Source organism: Tachysurus vachellii, chromosome 4 (genome assembly GCF_030014155.1).
Source record: "Tachysurus vachellii isolate PV-2020 chromosome 4, HZAU_Pvac_v1, whole genome shotgun sequence".
Lineage (NCBI taxonomy): Eukaryota > Metazoa > Chordata > Actinopteri > Siluriformes > Bagridae > Tachysurus > Tachysurus vachellii.
In genome coordinates, this window is record NC_083463.1 from 7,822,587 (window position 1) to 7,841,568 (window position 18,982).

Sequence of the window (18,982 nt, forward strand, 5' to 3'; positions counted from 1 at the left end):
TCGTGTTTTTGCTGTAGAAATGTAGACTAAAATTGTACACACAGATAGATGACACAGACTACAGACTCTTAATGCATACTGTACGTTAGGAGAGGAACTACTTTTTACCTTTTTTTTTTTTTTTTCCATCCCCCCCCCAAGAGCGGTGAATGACCCGAAGCTGTAGTTATACTAATCTCTCTCATGCAATAAGCATATATGTTATTAGAAAGTTGAGTTTGGTTCATAGTTATTTACTCTCTGTTTGGTTTGACCACTTTTTTCATGAACAGGAAGTCCTGAGACCACAGATTTAGTTTCTTTTGACCTTATACTTGTGAAATGCACACATGCAGGCTTACGGGTGTGCTCACACACACAAACTCACTCACACTCTCTCACGCTCACACTCTCACACAATCATTTTCAATATTTATTTAATAGTAGTTCATTTTATTTTGTAGTTCAATGATATTAAAACTAAAAACATAAACATTATAAAATTATTTGGCTCATGACAGAGCTACAACATTCATCCCACACACACCGAGACAGACCTGGACAATAAGCACTGAATACAGAATGGGGAGGCTTGCTCTCCAATGTTAAAAACACATTATTTCTTTGCTTGTCTCTTTCTTGCTCCGCACCAACGCATTAGTGAATTACTTGACTGAAAAGCCCAATTCGATGTAAAAATATTGTTCTTGTAAGTGCACGATGTCACTACCTAGAGTCGGAGTTCATCTGTTGGTGTAAATCCAACAATGTATAAACTCCATTTCAGCTTCACTGAGGTTTTAATGTATAGCTTCTGAATTAATGTCAGTCTCTGTGTGTGTGTGTGTGTAAGTGTAAGTGAGTCTGTCCCTCACTCACACCTCAATCTCCCTTCAATGCATACAACACATCATCCTGGCTGAGATTTAGGCGAACACGGAGGAGAAGATCCAGACGGCTGGGCTCGAGCAGGAGCAGACGACAAGCTCCTAACCTCTGACACACAGCCAGGCTCTCGGACACGCTCGCCGGCTGCAGCCCTTCTACCCGACACAAGGCCTGGTGCTGTACAAACACCTGAGAAAGAGGAATAGAAACTTATTTAGCACCAACTGATTCTATGCAAAGGTCAGCCATACTGTTTGTTTCAACAGGCTTAGGGTGTGAGAAAGAGTGTGAGCCGTTGCCACGGATACGACTACACCAATGCGCTGCTGGAGTCTCAAATCGTGCTAGTTACATAAACACTCAGTTATAACAGCAGCAGTATGCAAGATTCTCTACATAAATGGAATTAGAAAAATTGAAATTTGCTGTGATGAGAAAACAAGCATTTCTAATTTTGGAAGGAGTCTCCAGTATCAGTGCTCGTAAACAGTCAGCCATTTTGCCTTTTTTTTTTTTTTTTATTTAAACACAGCTATATATTTTTTTTGTCTCTTGTGAAGTCAAGAGTAAGGGGGCAAAAAAAGAGGCTGATAGAACGATTATTTACAGGAGAGTGTAAATCTGTCTAAGTAGTATATCTAAGTAGTATAATGTGTTGTTTATTAAACAAAAAATTAGTATTGGAAAATTGCTGTATGATAATAAAAATACAAATACAGTTAAAGGAATAAAACACTTTGGGACATTCCTTACAGTAATAAAGTCAGTGAGAAATGAATGTAATTTGCAGATTTAAATGACTTAATTTTGAAAATTTTGACATTTTGACTTTTTCCTTGTCTGTTTCTTATAAACAAATCTGTGCTTTCAGCTCTATTTTATCTGTAGGGAGAAAATTAATTACAAAATATTCGATAATTTAATCTGGCTATTAAGTCATACATAATCCAATAAATAAATAAATAAATCTTACAAAACATCTGGCACTTTATAAGGTTTTTGTAATGATCTGTTTATGAGTCAAGCACATGTGAACATGTTTCTAAACCATTACTCTAAATTTAACTCATTATGGAAGTGGTTTTAAGTCTCCAGTCTTCAACAGACAACGCAATGATGACATTTGCACAGACGAATATGATGATGATGGTCACCTTACAGCCACACATTAATCAGACATTACCTGCTGAAAAGTGGCCTCTTCAAGACCCAGCCTGCGAAACTCTGCAATCACTGCCCTCAAGAAGAGCTGCTCCTGCAGTGAGGAACACCTGAAATAAAACAGGATCATGACTAAGTACAAGGAGCAGGAATATATAACTAAATAAAATAATTGATTCAAATTCAGTCAATTAAAGAAAGAAAAAAAAAAAAAAAAAAAGCCCTCTCTAATATATACATATATATACACACACACACACACAGACACACACAGACACACAGAGAGAGAGAGAGAGAGAGAGAGAGAGAGAGAGAGAGAGAGACTGGTGTTTATTGTAAGCGTCTGTTGCCTTTTTGGACTCCCATTTAAAAAAGTTCGGCTCAAGCCCAGCCATTTTTAGGGTCATGACTGAGGACAATGTCATGTACAGAGACAAGCTGTTTCGTGTTGAGGTTTTGCTCAAACAGACCATCGAAAATACCCTCTCTAATGTATACGTTTTTTTTTATTGGTTGTTGCATTAAATCTTACCCAGATTGTGTACCCTCTTTTTTTGATTGGCTGATAAGTGTCAGGCTCGACTAAGAGCTCGCCCTTGATTCCTTCCCGGTTCCATAGAGACAGGGGTGCGGACAGATATATTTAATATGCCGCAGCGCCCAAAATGTATGATAAAAAGTTTTTCTGTGTGAGAAATACAATGTGTGGCGGGAGAGCGTGACAAAAGACCGAAATGTGTGACTGTCACTCTCAATGCGTGACACTTGATAGTCCTGTATATGTATATATGTGTGTATATATATATATATATATATATATATACACACATATATACATATATATATATATATATATATAAAATATTATATTATATATCTATATCTATATATATCTATATATCTATATCTATATCTATATCTATATCTATCTATCTATCTATATATATATATATATATATATATATATACATACATACATACACACACACACACACGCACACACACGTGTTCTCCAACATACCTGATCGCTGTGACGTAGGATGAAGAGAACATTTCGTCCAAGGCTTCCATCACATGACTCATTCCAACCAACCCGACGGCACCCTTCTGATCGGCGTGCTCACAGATCTCAGTGGCACGTCTGCAGATATCCAGGCAGCGACGTGCATCACCTGACAGAGCTGCAACCTGGGGGCAATCAGAGAAGCAATCAGACAGTCAGAGGGAAGAGTTTTAGATTTTTGACAGGGAGTACGTGAGGACATTATTCAGTGTGGGCTTCCTGCGGCATTACTTTTATTTCAGAATCTTAAATGGTGCTTTATATAATATAGCCTTTAGCTAATAACTGACATTATTTTATACACCAAAACCATTAAGGACCAGTGTGGATACTGGTATTACCTCCATGAAGAATTTCTTTTCATTTAGATTTATTTGTGATAACTTTTTCTCTACTCCTGACATTATTCCTTACAGCATAATGGTTTTTCGGGATGTTCTATCACATTTGCTTTAGTTTTCTATTCTGTAGTTGTGGTCGTTTTGCCTCGGTCACATTTATGATAAACTTTGCTGCGTCTCTGTGGGTTTTTGGAAAAGCACTAAACCTTTTTACCTTTCTGGAGACCAGCTGTAGAGCGTCTTCCTCAAAAGCTTTTACTCGGTTTAGTCGAGATGTGATGATTTGCTGCAGTTGCTTAAAAGTGTACGGTTGGAAGGACATGCGCGTAAGACCCTACAAAGCCAAACACACATATTGGTCAAATTTCTTAAACATAAACATAGTTTACTAATGAATCCAAATACTAATGCTTATAATTTGTCCAACAACTCATAAAAATCACACTGTAGTTATTGTAAGGTCTTGTTGATGGGAGATTTACCAGGCGACTGGCCACACGGTTGATCATGATCCTCTCAGGCAGGTCCATAGTGTTAGCAATGGTCAGGACCACCAAGCGTGCATGCCGTCTCGTTGGCCAGTCAAATATATTATACATGACGTTCTGCTTCCTGGTCCATAAAAGATCCAGCTGGAAAAAAAAAAATCCATAACTATATTAAATCACTGGTGTTCAGATTAATCTAGTGTACATGTTTATCCATTTAACACACTTTCACCAAGAGAGCGTTATGTACACGCTTAATGATGGTGAAGTGATGTCATAACATGGGCTGCGATATGCAAATTAGATGATTTAGGCATTGTACTTGATTAACAATGTGACTGTTAAACAAAACTGTATTTTGTGTGGGTTTTTTATTTAATTATTAGTTTTACTATGTGACAACTTGAGATATTCTCAGTGACGGGTCATATTGTACAGACGGTGACATTGAGGAAGCTAGTTGTTTGGTAGATTAGTGAGACATTAAGCCATTCTTGTACATCACACAAGATTAAATGTTCTTAGGCCACTTTGAATGTTTTCTTTGAAAGTGTTTTTCTTTCTGTAACATTTTTTAGCCACTTTTGCCATGATATTTGTCCGTAACATAACAGGGGTGAGGATTCCACAAATTCTAAACCTGTACTGATTCAATTCTGATCAAACTCTTTTATTTAATAAAATTAAAAAATATTGAATTAATATTTTATAATAATAATAATAATAATAGGGGGCACGGTGGCTTAGTGGTTAGCACGTTCGCCTCACACCTCCAGGGTCGGGGTTCGATTCCCGCCTCCACCTTGTGTGTGTGGAGTTTGCATGTTCTCCCCGTGCCTCGGGGGTTTCCTCCGGGTACTCCGGTTTCCTCCCCCAGTCCAAAGACATGCATGGTAGGTTGATTGGCATCTCTGGAAAATTGTCCGTAGTGTGTGATTGTGTGAGTGAATGAGAGTGTGTGTGTGTGCCCTGCGATGGGTTGGCGCTCCGTCCAGGGTGTATCCTGCCTTGGTGCCCAGTGACGCCTGAGATAGGCACAGGCTCCCCGTGACCCGAGTAGTTCGGATAAGCGGTAGAAGATGAATGAATGAATGAATGAATAATAATAATAATAATAATAATAATAATTATTATTATTATTATTATTATTATTATTATTATTATTAGTATTAGTATTATTATTATTAGTAGTAGTATTATTATTAATATTAATATTAATAATAATAATAATAATAATAATAATAATAATAATAATAATAATAATAATAATAATAATAATAATAATAATATTTGATTTAAATAAATATTTTTGGCTTCATTATTTAATAAAATAAAATATTTAATTTTATTTTATTAAAACAATTATTATTAATAATATTTGATTTAAACAAATATTTTTGGCTTCATTATTTACTAAAATAAAAAATAATTAATATAATTTTATTAAAATAATTATTAATAATATTTGATTTAAATAAATATTTTTGGCTTCATTATTTACTAAAATAAAATATTTCATTAATATTTTATTTAAAAAAAATAATAACTAATAATAATAATAATAATAATAATAATAATAATAATAATAATAATAATAATAATAATATTTGATTTAAATAAGTATTTTTTATAATACCCACCCCCCCACCCCCACTAGTCCCACAGGTACCCTGTGACAGATTTGGGACCTCACCTCGTCCACCAGCAGCACTGTGGTCTCTTTTTTTGGTGCTGGCGTACTGAAGCGTTTCTCCAGCAAGGCAGCAGCATGGTCTGGTGTCGCTTTCTGATCTGTTAATTTCTAAAATACACAGCACCGCAAACATGATCAGAATGAGTAAAAAAAAACAAAGGAGAAGGTGGAAATACAGCCGTAGCACACACCTGAAGAATCTGGACGTAGGCCTGGTGCGGGTCGGTCATCTTCATGCCGTTGATCTCTATGAAGCGAAACGGTGTGATCTCCTCCTGCTCTGCTGCCTGCTGCAGAGACCTGATCACCTCATGCACTGTGGCAGTTTTCCCTGTGCCAGGAACACCTGAGATATACATACACCTGTACAACAAACACACAGCACGCAATTATATACCACTTTGTATGCAAATGAGGTGTTGAATTGAGAAACGTGGTGCACGACACGGCAGGACGCACCCTCCAGTGCCGTCCATGATCTTGCTCTCCACAAAGTTGTAGATGTCTTGGAACTCCTGCTCTCGACATGGCAGAGACTCGGGGACTGAAGATACATGCAGCCTTTTATTGAAAGAGAAAAAAAAAACAAATGAAAATTGAAGAATTTTGAAGCCGATTCAAGAGTAAAATATTTTGACCAGACATGAAGCAGCAGTGATATACAATAGCATAAAGCCTCTCTATTGGCACAGGGATTGAAGGCTAGGTTTAATTTTTTACAGTAGAGTTGGAGATTTCACATAGCTACCGGATTTAAAATAAATAACAACCAAAGACATAGATAAATCGTATATATATCGCCGTCACACCACTTTGATGTTTATTCAGGTTGATTTCAATGCACGGTCACATCCATCAGCCCATTTTCTCTGTCTGAATAACAGCAAAATAATAGTCATGGTGATAAGAACCCTAGTATCGCTGAAAATGTCTTGAAAAAAAGAAAGAAAAACAGTGCAGAAATCACTCAAACATGGAAAAAAAACAAATAAATGGCTTGATAATATTATTTATACACCTGAGGACACACTGCTTTGTAAAATACCCCGAGAAATTATAAAAAGCTTTTAAGAAAAGAGTTATGACTCTTACCTTGCCCTTGCTTCCTCCAATACATTTCCAGGCTTCCTGGCCGGCAGGCTTCTGCTAGGAATGCTGGGAGTGGCGTGCCGAGGCGTTCGGGGAGTGTGAGGAGCAGACTATATATCCATGTGCGGAGGAGAAAAAAAAAAAAAAAAGCACTGAAAATGAAAAACTCACTCTTCAAGTGAGAGCTATTGGACTACAATTTGGTACATGGGACATTTACATAGTTTCAATATAGCAGATCGAAGTCTGACACGAACGTGTTGAATTGAACAAGCTGAGGAGCTTAACACAGACAATTCTATAGCAAAATATCTCAAGATATGATTTTTTTCCTTCATATTTAACAAACATAAAATGTTGATGAGGGAAACACTTTTTTATTTCTTACATTTTGTTTCGTCTGATTATTTAATCAGATTATTATTATGGATAGCATCTGAGCTTGTGATACAAAAAGACTGAGGCTTGACCAATGAGCAAAACCCTGAAACCTAAAATGTATTCATTTGATGCTCTTCTGTTTCACTTCTATCTCCTATTCTGCAGTAAATTTCACCGCTTCCCGTGTTGCCGTACCTTCTTGTTCGGAGTTTTGCGAGGGGTTCTCGCTGAAGCCCGAGTCTTTTCGGTAGACGGCGTTCTCGGACCTGCCGACCGCCTAGTCCTCTTCACTACAAGCTCGTCTTCACTGTCCATTTTCGTTTCCTCTTCCTCTTCGCTGCTGCTCTCCAGGTCGAGCTTCGAAGGCACGAAGCAGCCGTCGTCATCCGCGTCTTCCCCGTCAGACTGCAGCTCATCACTGCTGGAAACAAGTCGATACACCGATCAGATTAAGAAGAGAAAAGACTGTTGCGCAGTACCTGAGCTTGAGAACTCACAGCTGCTTTCGAATGAGAGAGGACACCAGCTGAGCGGATTTCCTCTTGGAACGTGGAGTGGCAGTAGTCTGTGCAGGTGAGTCTTCGTGCTCTTCTTCAGCCCTGAGAGCAGAATGAACACAAAAACAAGGTGTGTTTACATACACTGAGATTTTACTCCATAAACACACTAACTTTAATCCTGGTTATTTCCTTTATTGAGCAATAAAGATGTTTTTTTTTACTCTGACTGAGCCACAAATAAGTCTGTTGGTCTGTTGTAAATTATAGGTTTCATAAATATGTTTATTAAGTTATTGCTCTTTTAATGACATTTCAACATCAAAGGCTAGATTCATGGTAATATAGAGGTAGGAAAAATGAGATATTCCATAAAATCTTAAAGCTTTTTAAACAGTTTTAGTGACAGCAGCTATATATATATATATATATATATATATCTATATATCTATATATATATATATATATATATATATATATATATATATATATATATATATATATATATATATATATATATATATATATATATATAGCTGCTGTCACTAAAACTGTTTTGCACCCTACTGTGCAAAAGTTTTAGGCAGGTGTGAAAAAATGCTGTAAACAAAGAATACTTTCAGAAATATAAATAATGAGTGTTTATTTATGTAAATTTACAAAATGCGAATTATTCATTCACTCACTCACTCATTTTCTACCGCTTATCCGAACTACCTCGGGTCACGGGGAGCCTGTACCTATCTCAGGCGTCATCGGGCATCAAGGCAGGATACACCCTGGACAGAGTGCCAACCCATCGCAGGGCACACACACACACACACTCATTCACTCACACAATCACACACTACGGACAATTTTTCCAGAGATGCCAAACAACCTACCATGCATGTCTTTGGACCGGGGGAGGAAACCGGAGTACCCAGAGGAAACCCCCGAGGCACGGGGAGAACATGCAAACTCCACACACACAAGGCGGAGGCGGGAATCGAACCCCCAACCCTGGAGGTGTGAGGTGAACGTGCTAACCACTAAGCCACCGTGCCCCCCCCCCAAAATGCGAATTAAGCAAACAAAAAAAAAAAAAATCAATCAATATCAAATATTTAATACTAAATAAAATCAATATTTGGTGTTCATTCACTGCATTTTGTTCATTTATGAAAGTAAATGTTTAACACTTCCATTTTTGAAAGCATTCTTTGTTTACAGCATTTTTTCACACCTGCCTAAAACTTTTGCACAGTACTGTGTGTATATATATGTATATATATATATATATATATATATATATATATATATATATATATATATATATATATAAAATATTTATTATTATTTGTTCTATTATATATATAAATAAATATATATATGTATATGTGTATATATATATATATATATATACATACATACACACACACACACACACACACACACACACACACACAGTATATATAGAAAGTCTAGTATTTGTCTTATCCGTGTTAAAAACAGGAGAGTCCATTAGTATACAATTCTACATTCTACACATAGGTTAGGTTATATAATTAGCACTCTCGCGCACTCTCACATGATGCAGATGCTTGCATTGACCTGTATATGCAAACATGTAGGTGAAGATCACCTAAGTGCACATGTTTTAACCCAAAAGAAACCTTAGATTTAGTTGCTAAAATGTTGCCCGTTTTCCTATAAACACCATGTACTTACAGCACAGCAAGCGCAGGCTCTCGGCCTGAAGCCGACTCTCTCTTCCTAGACGGAGTTCTTGAGCTGCCAACAGACAAGATACACACGAGTTACAATTTTCAAAACGCTTACTAATATTCCTTAAATTTTCAATAGACGCGTGTAGAGCTGTGTGTTGCAAAACCATCGGTGGCCCGTGTATGTGGTATATACTGTAATAACATCCCATATTACAGACCAGATTATGATCCTTCACCACAGTGCTTTGGGACTTTGGAGGAACAACAACAGGCAAAGAAAACTGCTGGTGCACGAACAAAGTAGTGCGAGACACATGAAATCAGGTGTGTGAGTGTTGGAGCTCCATCACCAACCATAACTGCAGTGTGTGTCTGCTCACATCACTATAAAGCAGGGGAGACAAACTCACTTGTGCCCCCTCAGACCTGCTCTCCTGGGAGTGGCCTCTCTCCTACGAGGAGTCCTGCCTTTACCGATAAGTGCTTCGGCCTCGAACACGTCGTCTTCCAGAGGCTCGACTCCAAGCAAGTCCCTGGATGAGCAGCAGCAAGCTTTTTATAGCAGGCTTTTCTTTACATTAGTCATTAATTAAGGTATAAAAGCGGTTTTCGTGTTCGGAGTTGAATTTCTTTGTCGTGTCTCACTCCACAGTGGTGCTTAATATGAAGGAGAAATAAAAAATCCTCAGGGCTTTAAGAATTTCAAGATTTTTTTTGAAGTATTTCTGTTTCTAATCTAACCTATTAGGGGCAAGATATTAATAGAAAAGTAAAATAATAAAAAATAAATAAATAAAAGGGGGGCACGGTGGCTTAGTGGTTAGCACGTTCACCTCACACCTCCAGGGTCGGGGTTCGATTCCCGCCTCCACCTTGTGTGTGGAGTTTGCATGTTCTCCCCGTGCTTCGGGGGTTTCCTCTGGGTACTCCGGTTTCCTCCCCCGGTCCAAAGACATGCATGGTAGGTTGATTGGCATCTCTGGAAAATTGTCCGTAGTGTGTGATTGTGTGAGTGAATGAGAGTGTGTGTGTGCCCTGTGATGGGTTGGCACTCCGTCCAGGGTGTATCCTGCCTTGATGCCCGATGACGCCTGAGATAGGCACAGGCTCCCCGTGACCCGAGGTAGTTCGGATAAGCGGTAGAAAATGAATGAATGAATGAATGAATGAAATAAATAAAAAGACTCAGGGTTTTGAGTGTTGACCAATTTCTGTTCTTTTGTTCATAAGCTAAAATTTTGAAGGTGTTCTCTTCAACCATTAAAATTCTGAGTAAACGGAGGGGGGAAGGAAAAAAAAAAAAAAAAAAAAAAAAAAAAACACGTCTTGACTCATTTTAGATCAGACTTGTAGTGATGTAATAATTCATCTGTTGATACTGATTGAAAATACCAGATGGGTCGAGTTCTATTTTGCCGACAGAACGGATCGCTGGTGTGTTGGATGAAAAGGTTCATTTTCTGGAACAGGTTTATTATTGCATTTTTAATTCATTGTCATTTCTATAAGAACAGCTTCCTCGAGGCTTTGTGTGTTTATGTGGATGCTGCAAATAAATGGGTTAAAAATTGATTAAACCTTTTAGAAATAACATTTGGGAAGGAAGCTCTAGTGTCAGCTACTAACTAGCTAGTGAGTGTTTGCGTGTGTGTGTGTGTGTGTGTGTGTGTGTGAGACACGAGAACGAGTGTTAAAGAAAGACCTCTAGAACATAATTAAAATCAGAAGATTATTTAAAGGTGCGGTGCACAATGTTTGAAAGCCAATGTTGACATTTGAAATCACCAAAACAAACACACCCCTAACTCAAATGGGTGTCACCCCTGTTTTGATAGCTCCGCCCCACACATACATACGTAACCCAGGCAACTATTATGACGGAACCTGCTAGGGCAGCTGGCCGTGGGGATATTTTTATCAGTAAATGAACTCAATGAGTAATACTATAGTAATACAGATGTGTTTTTGTAGTACTGTGTGTTGTACCGTGAAAGGTTTAGCTCCGTTTCACGCGGAAGACGTTCAGTTCTCTCCAGCGCTGGAAAGCTGATCCTATATTAACACGGGTCCTGCTTCTTGCCTTATCGTAAGCCTTTATCGCTTTTTGTTTTTATCCGCCATGTCAATGTTTTAATCGCTTTCTGCTGATGTCACACATGCGCACTGAACACTCTCTCCGCCGCATATTGACAAGACACGCCCCTTTCTGCTCATTGGCTACGCTTTTGTTTTGTTTGTCAGCCTGACTCAGTTTTCTGAAGCATTTCTCAAACAACGTGCACCACACCTTTAACTTATTTAAATGTCCACAACATTAAACATAACTAGAAAAGGATAAAAAAAATATATATATACACTTGGCACGTTGTTGTGGTATAAGAGGAATAACACACTAAGTGGTTATTGATTATGTTCCTATAACAGCACATCCCCCATAAACTAAACAGAAGACTATCATCATATCTCTAAGCTGACCTGTTGGAGGTGTCGTCACAAGCAGAGTGATCGGGTCGGTCTGGGCTCTGAAGAGGACGGATGGACAGATTGTCCCTCTCAGTGCAAGTCTTGTTAGAGATGATTTTAGGGAGCGGGGTCAGACGGATGGAGATGGAGATACGACGAGGTGGAGAAGCGGCGAGTTTGCTGGCCAGAACTTCCTCCGTCTCCTGGTCATCGTCCGACGTCTCCCCGAGAACACCATCTCTGCTTAGTTTCTTCGTCGGACCTAAAACATCAAATAAATCAATCTGACGTCGTTTATTTCTCCGTACGTAGATGCCGATCTAGTCAGATGAACAGATTCAGAGTTTAAAACAGTTAAAAGAAAAAAATGTATTAAAAAAAGCTGCCTGATTGGTTCAAATTTCACCAAAAAAATTTGGCACCTTGCTAAATGTGATGCTTTTTCTTTACTGCAATTAACTGTTAAAAAAAACAATTAAAAACCTCTCTTCCCATCTAAACACATGGAGCAGAAAAAAAGGCACTCGTGTAAATACAGACTAGAACACTCGGCAGCACTCACTGCACAGGTCGAGCTTCTTGCGGATGTTTGGGTTGGAGGAGACTCTGCCTCTTCTCTTCACGTTCAGCAGTTTGGCGGCAGACAGTTTGGAGGCGGAGTGAGCCGACTCGGCACCGGTGGAACCCATCTTACCGGTGCTCATGCTCCCGCGGGTGTTCACACCGGACATGGCCCGCTTTATCACGCTGGGGTCCGGGGTGGGGAGAGCACGGAGTCGTGGTGCATGCCGGGCCGGCGGGGGAGATTTGGGGCTTTGAGGAGGTTTCATCAACTCAGGATCCAGGACTTGAAAGTTCTTTGTGTCCCACTGAAGTTTAACAAACAGAGTGTTTTTGTTCTTATCGTCTGGGAAAGGATCCTTGGCAGGAACGTGTTGAATCTGAAAAGGAAACACAAACCTGGATGAGAGACAAATTTTACTGATTTTTACTGATACCTCTGTTCAGGTTAACAGCTAAAAGCCTTCTACAAATCTGTTCCATCAACAATCTGAGCTGATTCTTTTTTAAATTAACACACACACACACACACACACAAACACACAGACGCACACAGACACACAGACGCACACAGACACACAGACGCACACAGACACACAGACACACACAGACACACACGCACACAGACACACACGCACACAGACACACACGCACACAGACACACACGCACACAGACACACACGCGCACAGACACACACGCGCACAGACAGACACACGCACAGACAGACACACGCACAGACAGACACACGCACAGACAGACACACGCACAGACAGACACACGCACAGACAGACAGACACACGCACAGACAGACAGACACACGCACAGACAGACAGACACACGCACAGACAGACAGACAGACGCACAGACAGACAGACAGACAGACACACGCACAGACAGACACACGCACAGACAGACAGACACGCACAGACAGACAGACACGCACAGACAGACACACACGCACAGACAGACACACACGCACAGACAGACACACGCACAGACAGACACACGCACAGACAGACAGACACACGCACAGACAGACAGACACACGCACAGACAGACAGACAGACAGACACACGCACAGACAGACAGACAGACAGACAGACAGACACGCACAGACAGACACAGACAGGCACAGACAGACACGCACAGACAGACACGCACAGACAGACACGCACAGACAGACACGCACAGACAGACACAGACAGACAGACACGCACAGGCACAGACACAGACAGACAGACACGCACAGACACAGACAGACACGCACAGACAGACACGCACAGGCACAGACAGACACGCACAGACAGACACGCACAGGCACAGACAGACAGAAACAGAAAGACACGCACAGGCACAGACAGACAGGCACAGACAGACAGGCACAGGCAGGCACAGACAGGCACAGACAGACACGCACAGGCACAGACAGACACGCACAGGCACAGACAGACACGCACAGACACACGCACGCACAGACACACGCACGCACGCACAGACACACGCACGCACAGACAGACACACGCACAGACAGACACACGCACAGACAGACAGACACACGCACAGACAGACAGACACACGCACAGACAGACAGACACACGCACAGACAGACAGACACACGCACAGACAGACAGACACACGCACAGACAGACAGACACACGCACAGACAGACAGACACACGCACAGACAGACAGACACACGCACAGACAGACAGACACACGCACAGACAGACAGACACACGCACAGACACACACACGCACAGACAGACACACACACGCACAGACAGACACACACACGCACAGACAGACACGCACAGACAGACACGCACAGACAGACACGCACAGACAGACACGCACAGACAGACACGCACAGACACAGACAGACACGCACAGACAGACACGCACAGGCACAGACAGACACGCACAGACAGACACAGACAGACAGACACAGACAGACACGCACAGGCACAGACAGACAGACACAGACAGACACGCACAGACACGCACGCACAGGCACAGACAGACAGGCACAGACAGACAGGCACAGACAGGCACAGACAGACAGGCACAGACAGGCAGGCACAGACAGACAGGCAGGCACAGACAGGCAGGCACAGGCAGGCACAGACAGGCACAGACAGACACGCACAGACAGGCACAGACAGACACGCACAGACAGGCACAGACAGGCACAGACAGACACGCACAGGCACACGCACGCACGCACAGGCACACGCACGCACGCACAGACACACGCACGCACGCACAGACACACGCACGCACGCACAGACACACGCACGCACGCACAGACACACGCACGCACGCACAGACACACGCACGCACGCACAGACACACGCACGCACGCACAGACACACGCACGCACGCACAGACACACGCACGCACGCACAGACACACGCACGCACGCACAGACACACGCACGCACGCACAGACACACGCACGCACGCACAGACACACGCACGCACGCACGCACAGACGCACGCACGCACAGACACACGCACGCACGCACAGACACACGCACGCACGCACAGACACACGCACGCACGCACAGACACACGCACGCACGCACAGACACACGCACGCACGCACAGACACACGCACGCACGCACAGACACACGCACGCACGCACGTACAGACACACGCACGCACGCACAGACACACGCACGCACGCACAGACACACGCACGCACGCACAGACACACGCACGCACGCACAGACACACGCACGCACGCACAGACACAGACAGACAGACACAGACAGACACAGACAGACACGCACAGACAGACAGGCACAGACAGGCACAGACAGACACGCACAGGCACAGACAGACACGCACACACGCACGCACGCACAGACAGACGCACGCACGCACAGACAGACGCACGCACGCACAGACGCACGCACGCACGCACAGACGCACGCACGCACGCACAGACGCACGCACGCACGGACGCACGCACGGACGCACGCACGCACGCTCGCACAAACGCACGCACGCACAGACGCACGCACGCACGCTCGCACAAACGCACGCACGCACAGACGCACCTGGACTGTTCCTAGGATGGTCTCAGCGTCCACCTCGTTATCACACGAGCGATCCTGGTAATAGAAGATTTCTTGTGGATGAGCGTCCCGGCCCAGGAGCTTCCTTTTGTTTTGGGGTATTTCACACATCCGCACAAACCACTGCACCACCGCCTTCTTCTGCTTCCCCGAGTCTGACGAACATTCAGAGGTTATTTAATCCATGCACAGGGACTGAGCAGCTGAACAAAAGCTATAATCATATTACAAAGCTGAAGTGACACATGTCTGATAATAATAATCCAAATAATCCAATCGAGTCCAATCATATCTGAGCCACTACATACACATGACAAGCGTTCGTTGCTCAGAATAAACCCGCCCCTTTTTTATGACCCTATATCAGTCGTTAATGTGAACAAACTCACCCCATAAACTACCCCAGTATTTTCCTGAACAGTTATTTCAAACATTTCTTGGTATCTGTAAGAACCTAATCTGCAAATATACAGTAACCAAATCCACACAGGAGTGTTGCACGTATCTGATATATATCCAATCTAAAGACTACATAGAAAATCAGATGATTTGCATAAAACTATTCTGTCTACCTGATCCTGAAGAAATAAGATTAGAGCTGTGGTCACGACCATCAAAGTTCAAGACCAGGAGTAGCTGAGATCAAATCAAGATTAAATAGTCAATACTGAGTCTAAATGAAAGCGAGACAGAATCAAAGATTAAGAAAAAAACACAATCAAATATTGCCCAAGTCACCAATCTGTCCAAGTCACTACAGACACAGTCTGTCTGTCACTACGCTCTTATCCACAGGGACATACATTTTATCTCATTTATACAACTGAGCAGTTGAGCGTTAGAGCCCAAAGGAGCAGCTCGTGGTCCTAGGATCTAAACTCCCAACCTTCCGATTGGTTGTCCAACACTTTAACCACTGAGCTACCACTTTCCTGACCCGAGTCCTAAATCGGTGTCACAATAAAGCAGAAAATAAGACGGTGTCCCTTAATAACATGTGTGTGGCCTAAAAGGTGAGAACATCATTAATGTGTGAACGAAGAACGTCCTTCTTACCATCAGAGAAAAGCTTGAGGAGCTTTGCGACAAACGGGCTGTCATCATTCTCTCCTTCGATCAGAATACACTGACCTACAGAAACCACCGTATCATCCACCTTTCCTTCCGTAGATACGCTCAAACACCTGAGGAACATTTCGTACATCTTAAAAAAAAAAGGGCCATGATCCAAACTGGACCGCATTCCACCACGAGCTGAGTGATGGAGCTGCGTTTTATTCCCTGGTCCAGTTGTCAGAAACATCGATCATATGACTGTACAGTACAATATAAAGCTTTACACTTACTCATAGTAGAATTTCTTTAACTTTCTGTCTTCACTTATTGGATTTCCGGACCATGTGTAAGTTCTTCTCACACGTAGTCTTGTGAAGTAGCGACTCATTTTCCTGGAACCATCAAGAGACTGTATTAGACTTACACACACACACACACACACACACACACACACACACACACACACACACACACGACCTACAGATCAAAGTACTGACCCACGTGTGTATTAGATCTGTACCTACTGATCAAAGGACCCACGTGTATTAGATCTGTATTAGACTTATACTCACACGTGAGTTACAGATCAAAGTACTGACCCACGTGTATTAGATCTGTATTAGACTTATACACACACGAGTTACAGATCAAAGTACTGACCCACGTGTATTAGATCTGTATTAGACTTATACTCACACGTGAGATACAGATCAAAGTACTGACCCACGTGTATTAGATCTGTATTAGACTTATACACACACGTGAGTTACAGATCAAAGTACTGACCCACGTGTATTAGATCTGTATTAGACTTATACACACGTGAGTTACAGATCAAAGTACTGACCCACGTGTGTATTAGATCTGTATTAGACTTATACACACACGAGTTACAGATCAAAGTACTGACCCACGTGTATTAGATCTGTATTAGACTTATACTCACACGTGAGATACAGATCAAAGTACTGACCCACGTGTATTAGATCTGTATTAGACTTATACACACACGTGAGTTACAGATCAAAGTACTGACCCACGTGTATTAGATCTGTATTAGACTTATACACACGTGAGTTACAGATCAAAGTACTGACCCACGTGTGTATTAGATCTGTATTAGACTTATACACACACGTGAGTTACAGATCAAAGTACTGACCCACGTGTTCCCCCAGTGACCTCCTCACCTGAAGGTTTGGACGTGTAATCACGTGTAAATCCTTTACACGCTATTATCACGTGTAAATCTCAACGCTATCGTGCACAGTGACCGTATATCAATAATATATCCTGCTGGGAACTCAACACAAAACGTCTAAACCGAAATCTGCAGGTACAACAACTGAAACCCGAACAAAACAAAACTACACAAAAGTAATGACAACTTTTTTCGCGCGTAAATGACGTATTGTTACTGTTAACGCCTACTTGACCAGAGGAAGTGATTGTTATCTCACCCGGAAGCTGTTATTCATAGGCGGGATCTCAAACATGTTAGTATTTAGTGCACTATGTAGGGCGCCTCGTTCTGCCCCTAAATAACACACTGTACTTTACCCAGGAAAGGGAATCGGTTCAGACTTACAATAATAACAGTGTATATACACTAGGGTTTTTATTTATTTACCCATCTATTTATTCATCTTTTTATTTATTTATTTATTTTTATTTATTAATCTATTTATTTATTATTTTATTTTATTTATTTTTTATTATTTGTGGTTTTTTTATTTATTTAGTTATTTATTTATTTTTAAAAAATGTATTTATTTGTTTGTTTATTTATTTATTTTTGTGTTTTATTTATTTATTTATTAATCTATTTGTTTATTTATTTATTATTAATCTATTTGTTTATGTATTATTTATTTATTTATTTATTTGTTTATTTGTACTTATTTATTTGTTTATTTATTGTTTCAATAACAAATGAGAACTGTATATTAATGTTTGTCCCAAATAATGATACACAAACAGGTTTGACATCAATCTAAAAAAAAAAAAAACAAGTGTACATACAATAAAAAACAAGGTGCAGATTCTGGATTTATATTACAGAATGAACAAAAGACAGATATATATTTTTTTAATTTTTATTTTATTATTAGTTATTATTATTTATGTTATTATTATTTATGTTATTGTTATTATTATTATTGTTGTTGTTGTTGTTGCTGTTATTATTATTATTGTTATTATTAAGTTTACTAACTAACTCCCTAAAAACTTTATTATTACATTTACTTCTTTAATATTAATACCATATAAAATGATTTCTTTTTTTTAATGTTAGTTTCTTATCAGAGTCCATATTACTAATCCATATTAATAATCTCAGAAAACCTGCAGGAACTGAATCAAATATCAAATGTTATATTCTCATAGAGAAACTAAATATCATGGAGAAACTGGGATATTAATTAAAAAAAAAAAAAAAGAAGATGTAAGTAAATAACCTTAATCATTTAGCAGTTGTGAAATAAACAATATATTAATTTTAACCCAGTTATTGTAAAATATTGATTTATTG

General features: G+C 40.7%; 1 protein-coding gene across 4 annotated transcripts; it reads right to left on the reverse strand.

Moving 5' to 3' along the window:
* Window positions 1–401: 401 nt before the first annotated feature.
* orc1 (origin recognition complex, subunit 1) lies at window positions 402–17,888 on the reverse strand. 4 transcript variants are annotated; one of them, XM_060867533.1, is made up of 19 exons: window positions 17,640–17,888; window positions 16,740–16,841; window positions 16,450–16,577; window positions 15,376–15,548; window positions 12,315–12,693; window positions 11,765–12,014; window positions 9,700–9,822; window positions 9,291–9,353; window positions 7,581–7,682; window positions 7,279–7,501; window positions 6,706–6,812; window positions 6,073–6,174; window positions 5,805–5,976; window positions 5,614–5,721; window positions 3,915–4,064; window positions 3,647–3,766; window positions 3,050–3,216; window positions 2,051–2,138; window positions 402–1,056 (listed from the first exon to the last, which is right to left on the reverse strand). In XM_060867533.1, the coding sequence occupies exons 2-19, from the start codon at window positions 16,835–16,837 to the stop codon at window positions 862–864; spliced, it is 2,748 nt and encodes a 915-aa protein (XP_060723516.1). In that variant the 5' UTR covers window positions 16,838–16,841; window positions 17,640–17,888; the 3' UTR covers window positions 402–861. The 4 variants fall into 4 exon arrangements, with proteins under 4 accessions (XP_060723516.1, XP_060723515.1, XP_060723514.1 ...); XM_060867532.1 differs by having other exon boundaries at window positions 7,279–7,504; window positions 17,612–17,888; XM_060867531.1 differs by having other exon boundaries at window positions 7,279–7,504; window positions 17,640–17,887.
* Between the last annotated feature and the right edge of the window lie 1,094 nt (window positions 17,889–18,982).

Coding starts and splice junctions, on each gene's coding strand:
- orc1 (XM_060867532.1), bottom strand. CDS start 16,837: ATGAGTCGCTACTTCACAAGACTACGTGTGAGAAGAACTTACACATGG. Junction 12,694..15,375: donor CCATCCTAGGAACAGTCCAG/GTGCGTCTGTGC, acceptor TTTCCTTTTCAG/ATTCAACACGTTCCTGCCAA. Junction 6,813..7,278: donor GCAAAACTCCGAACAAGAAG/GTACGGCAACAC, acceptor ATGGATATATAG/TCTGCTCCTCACACTCCCCG.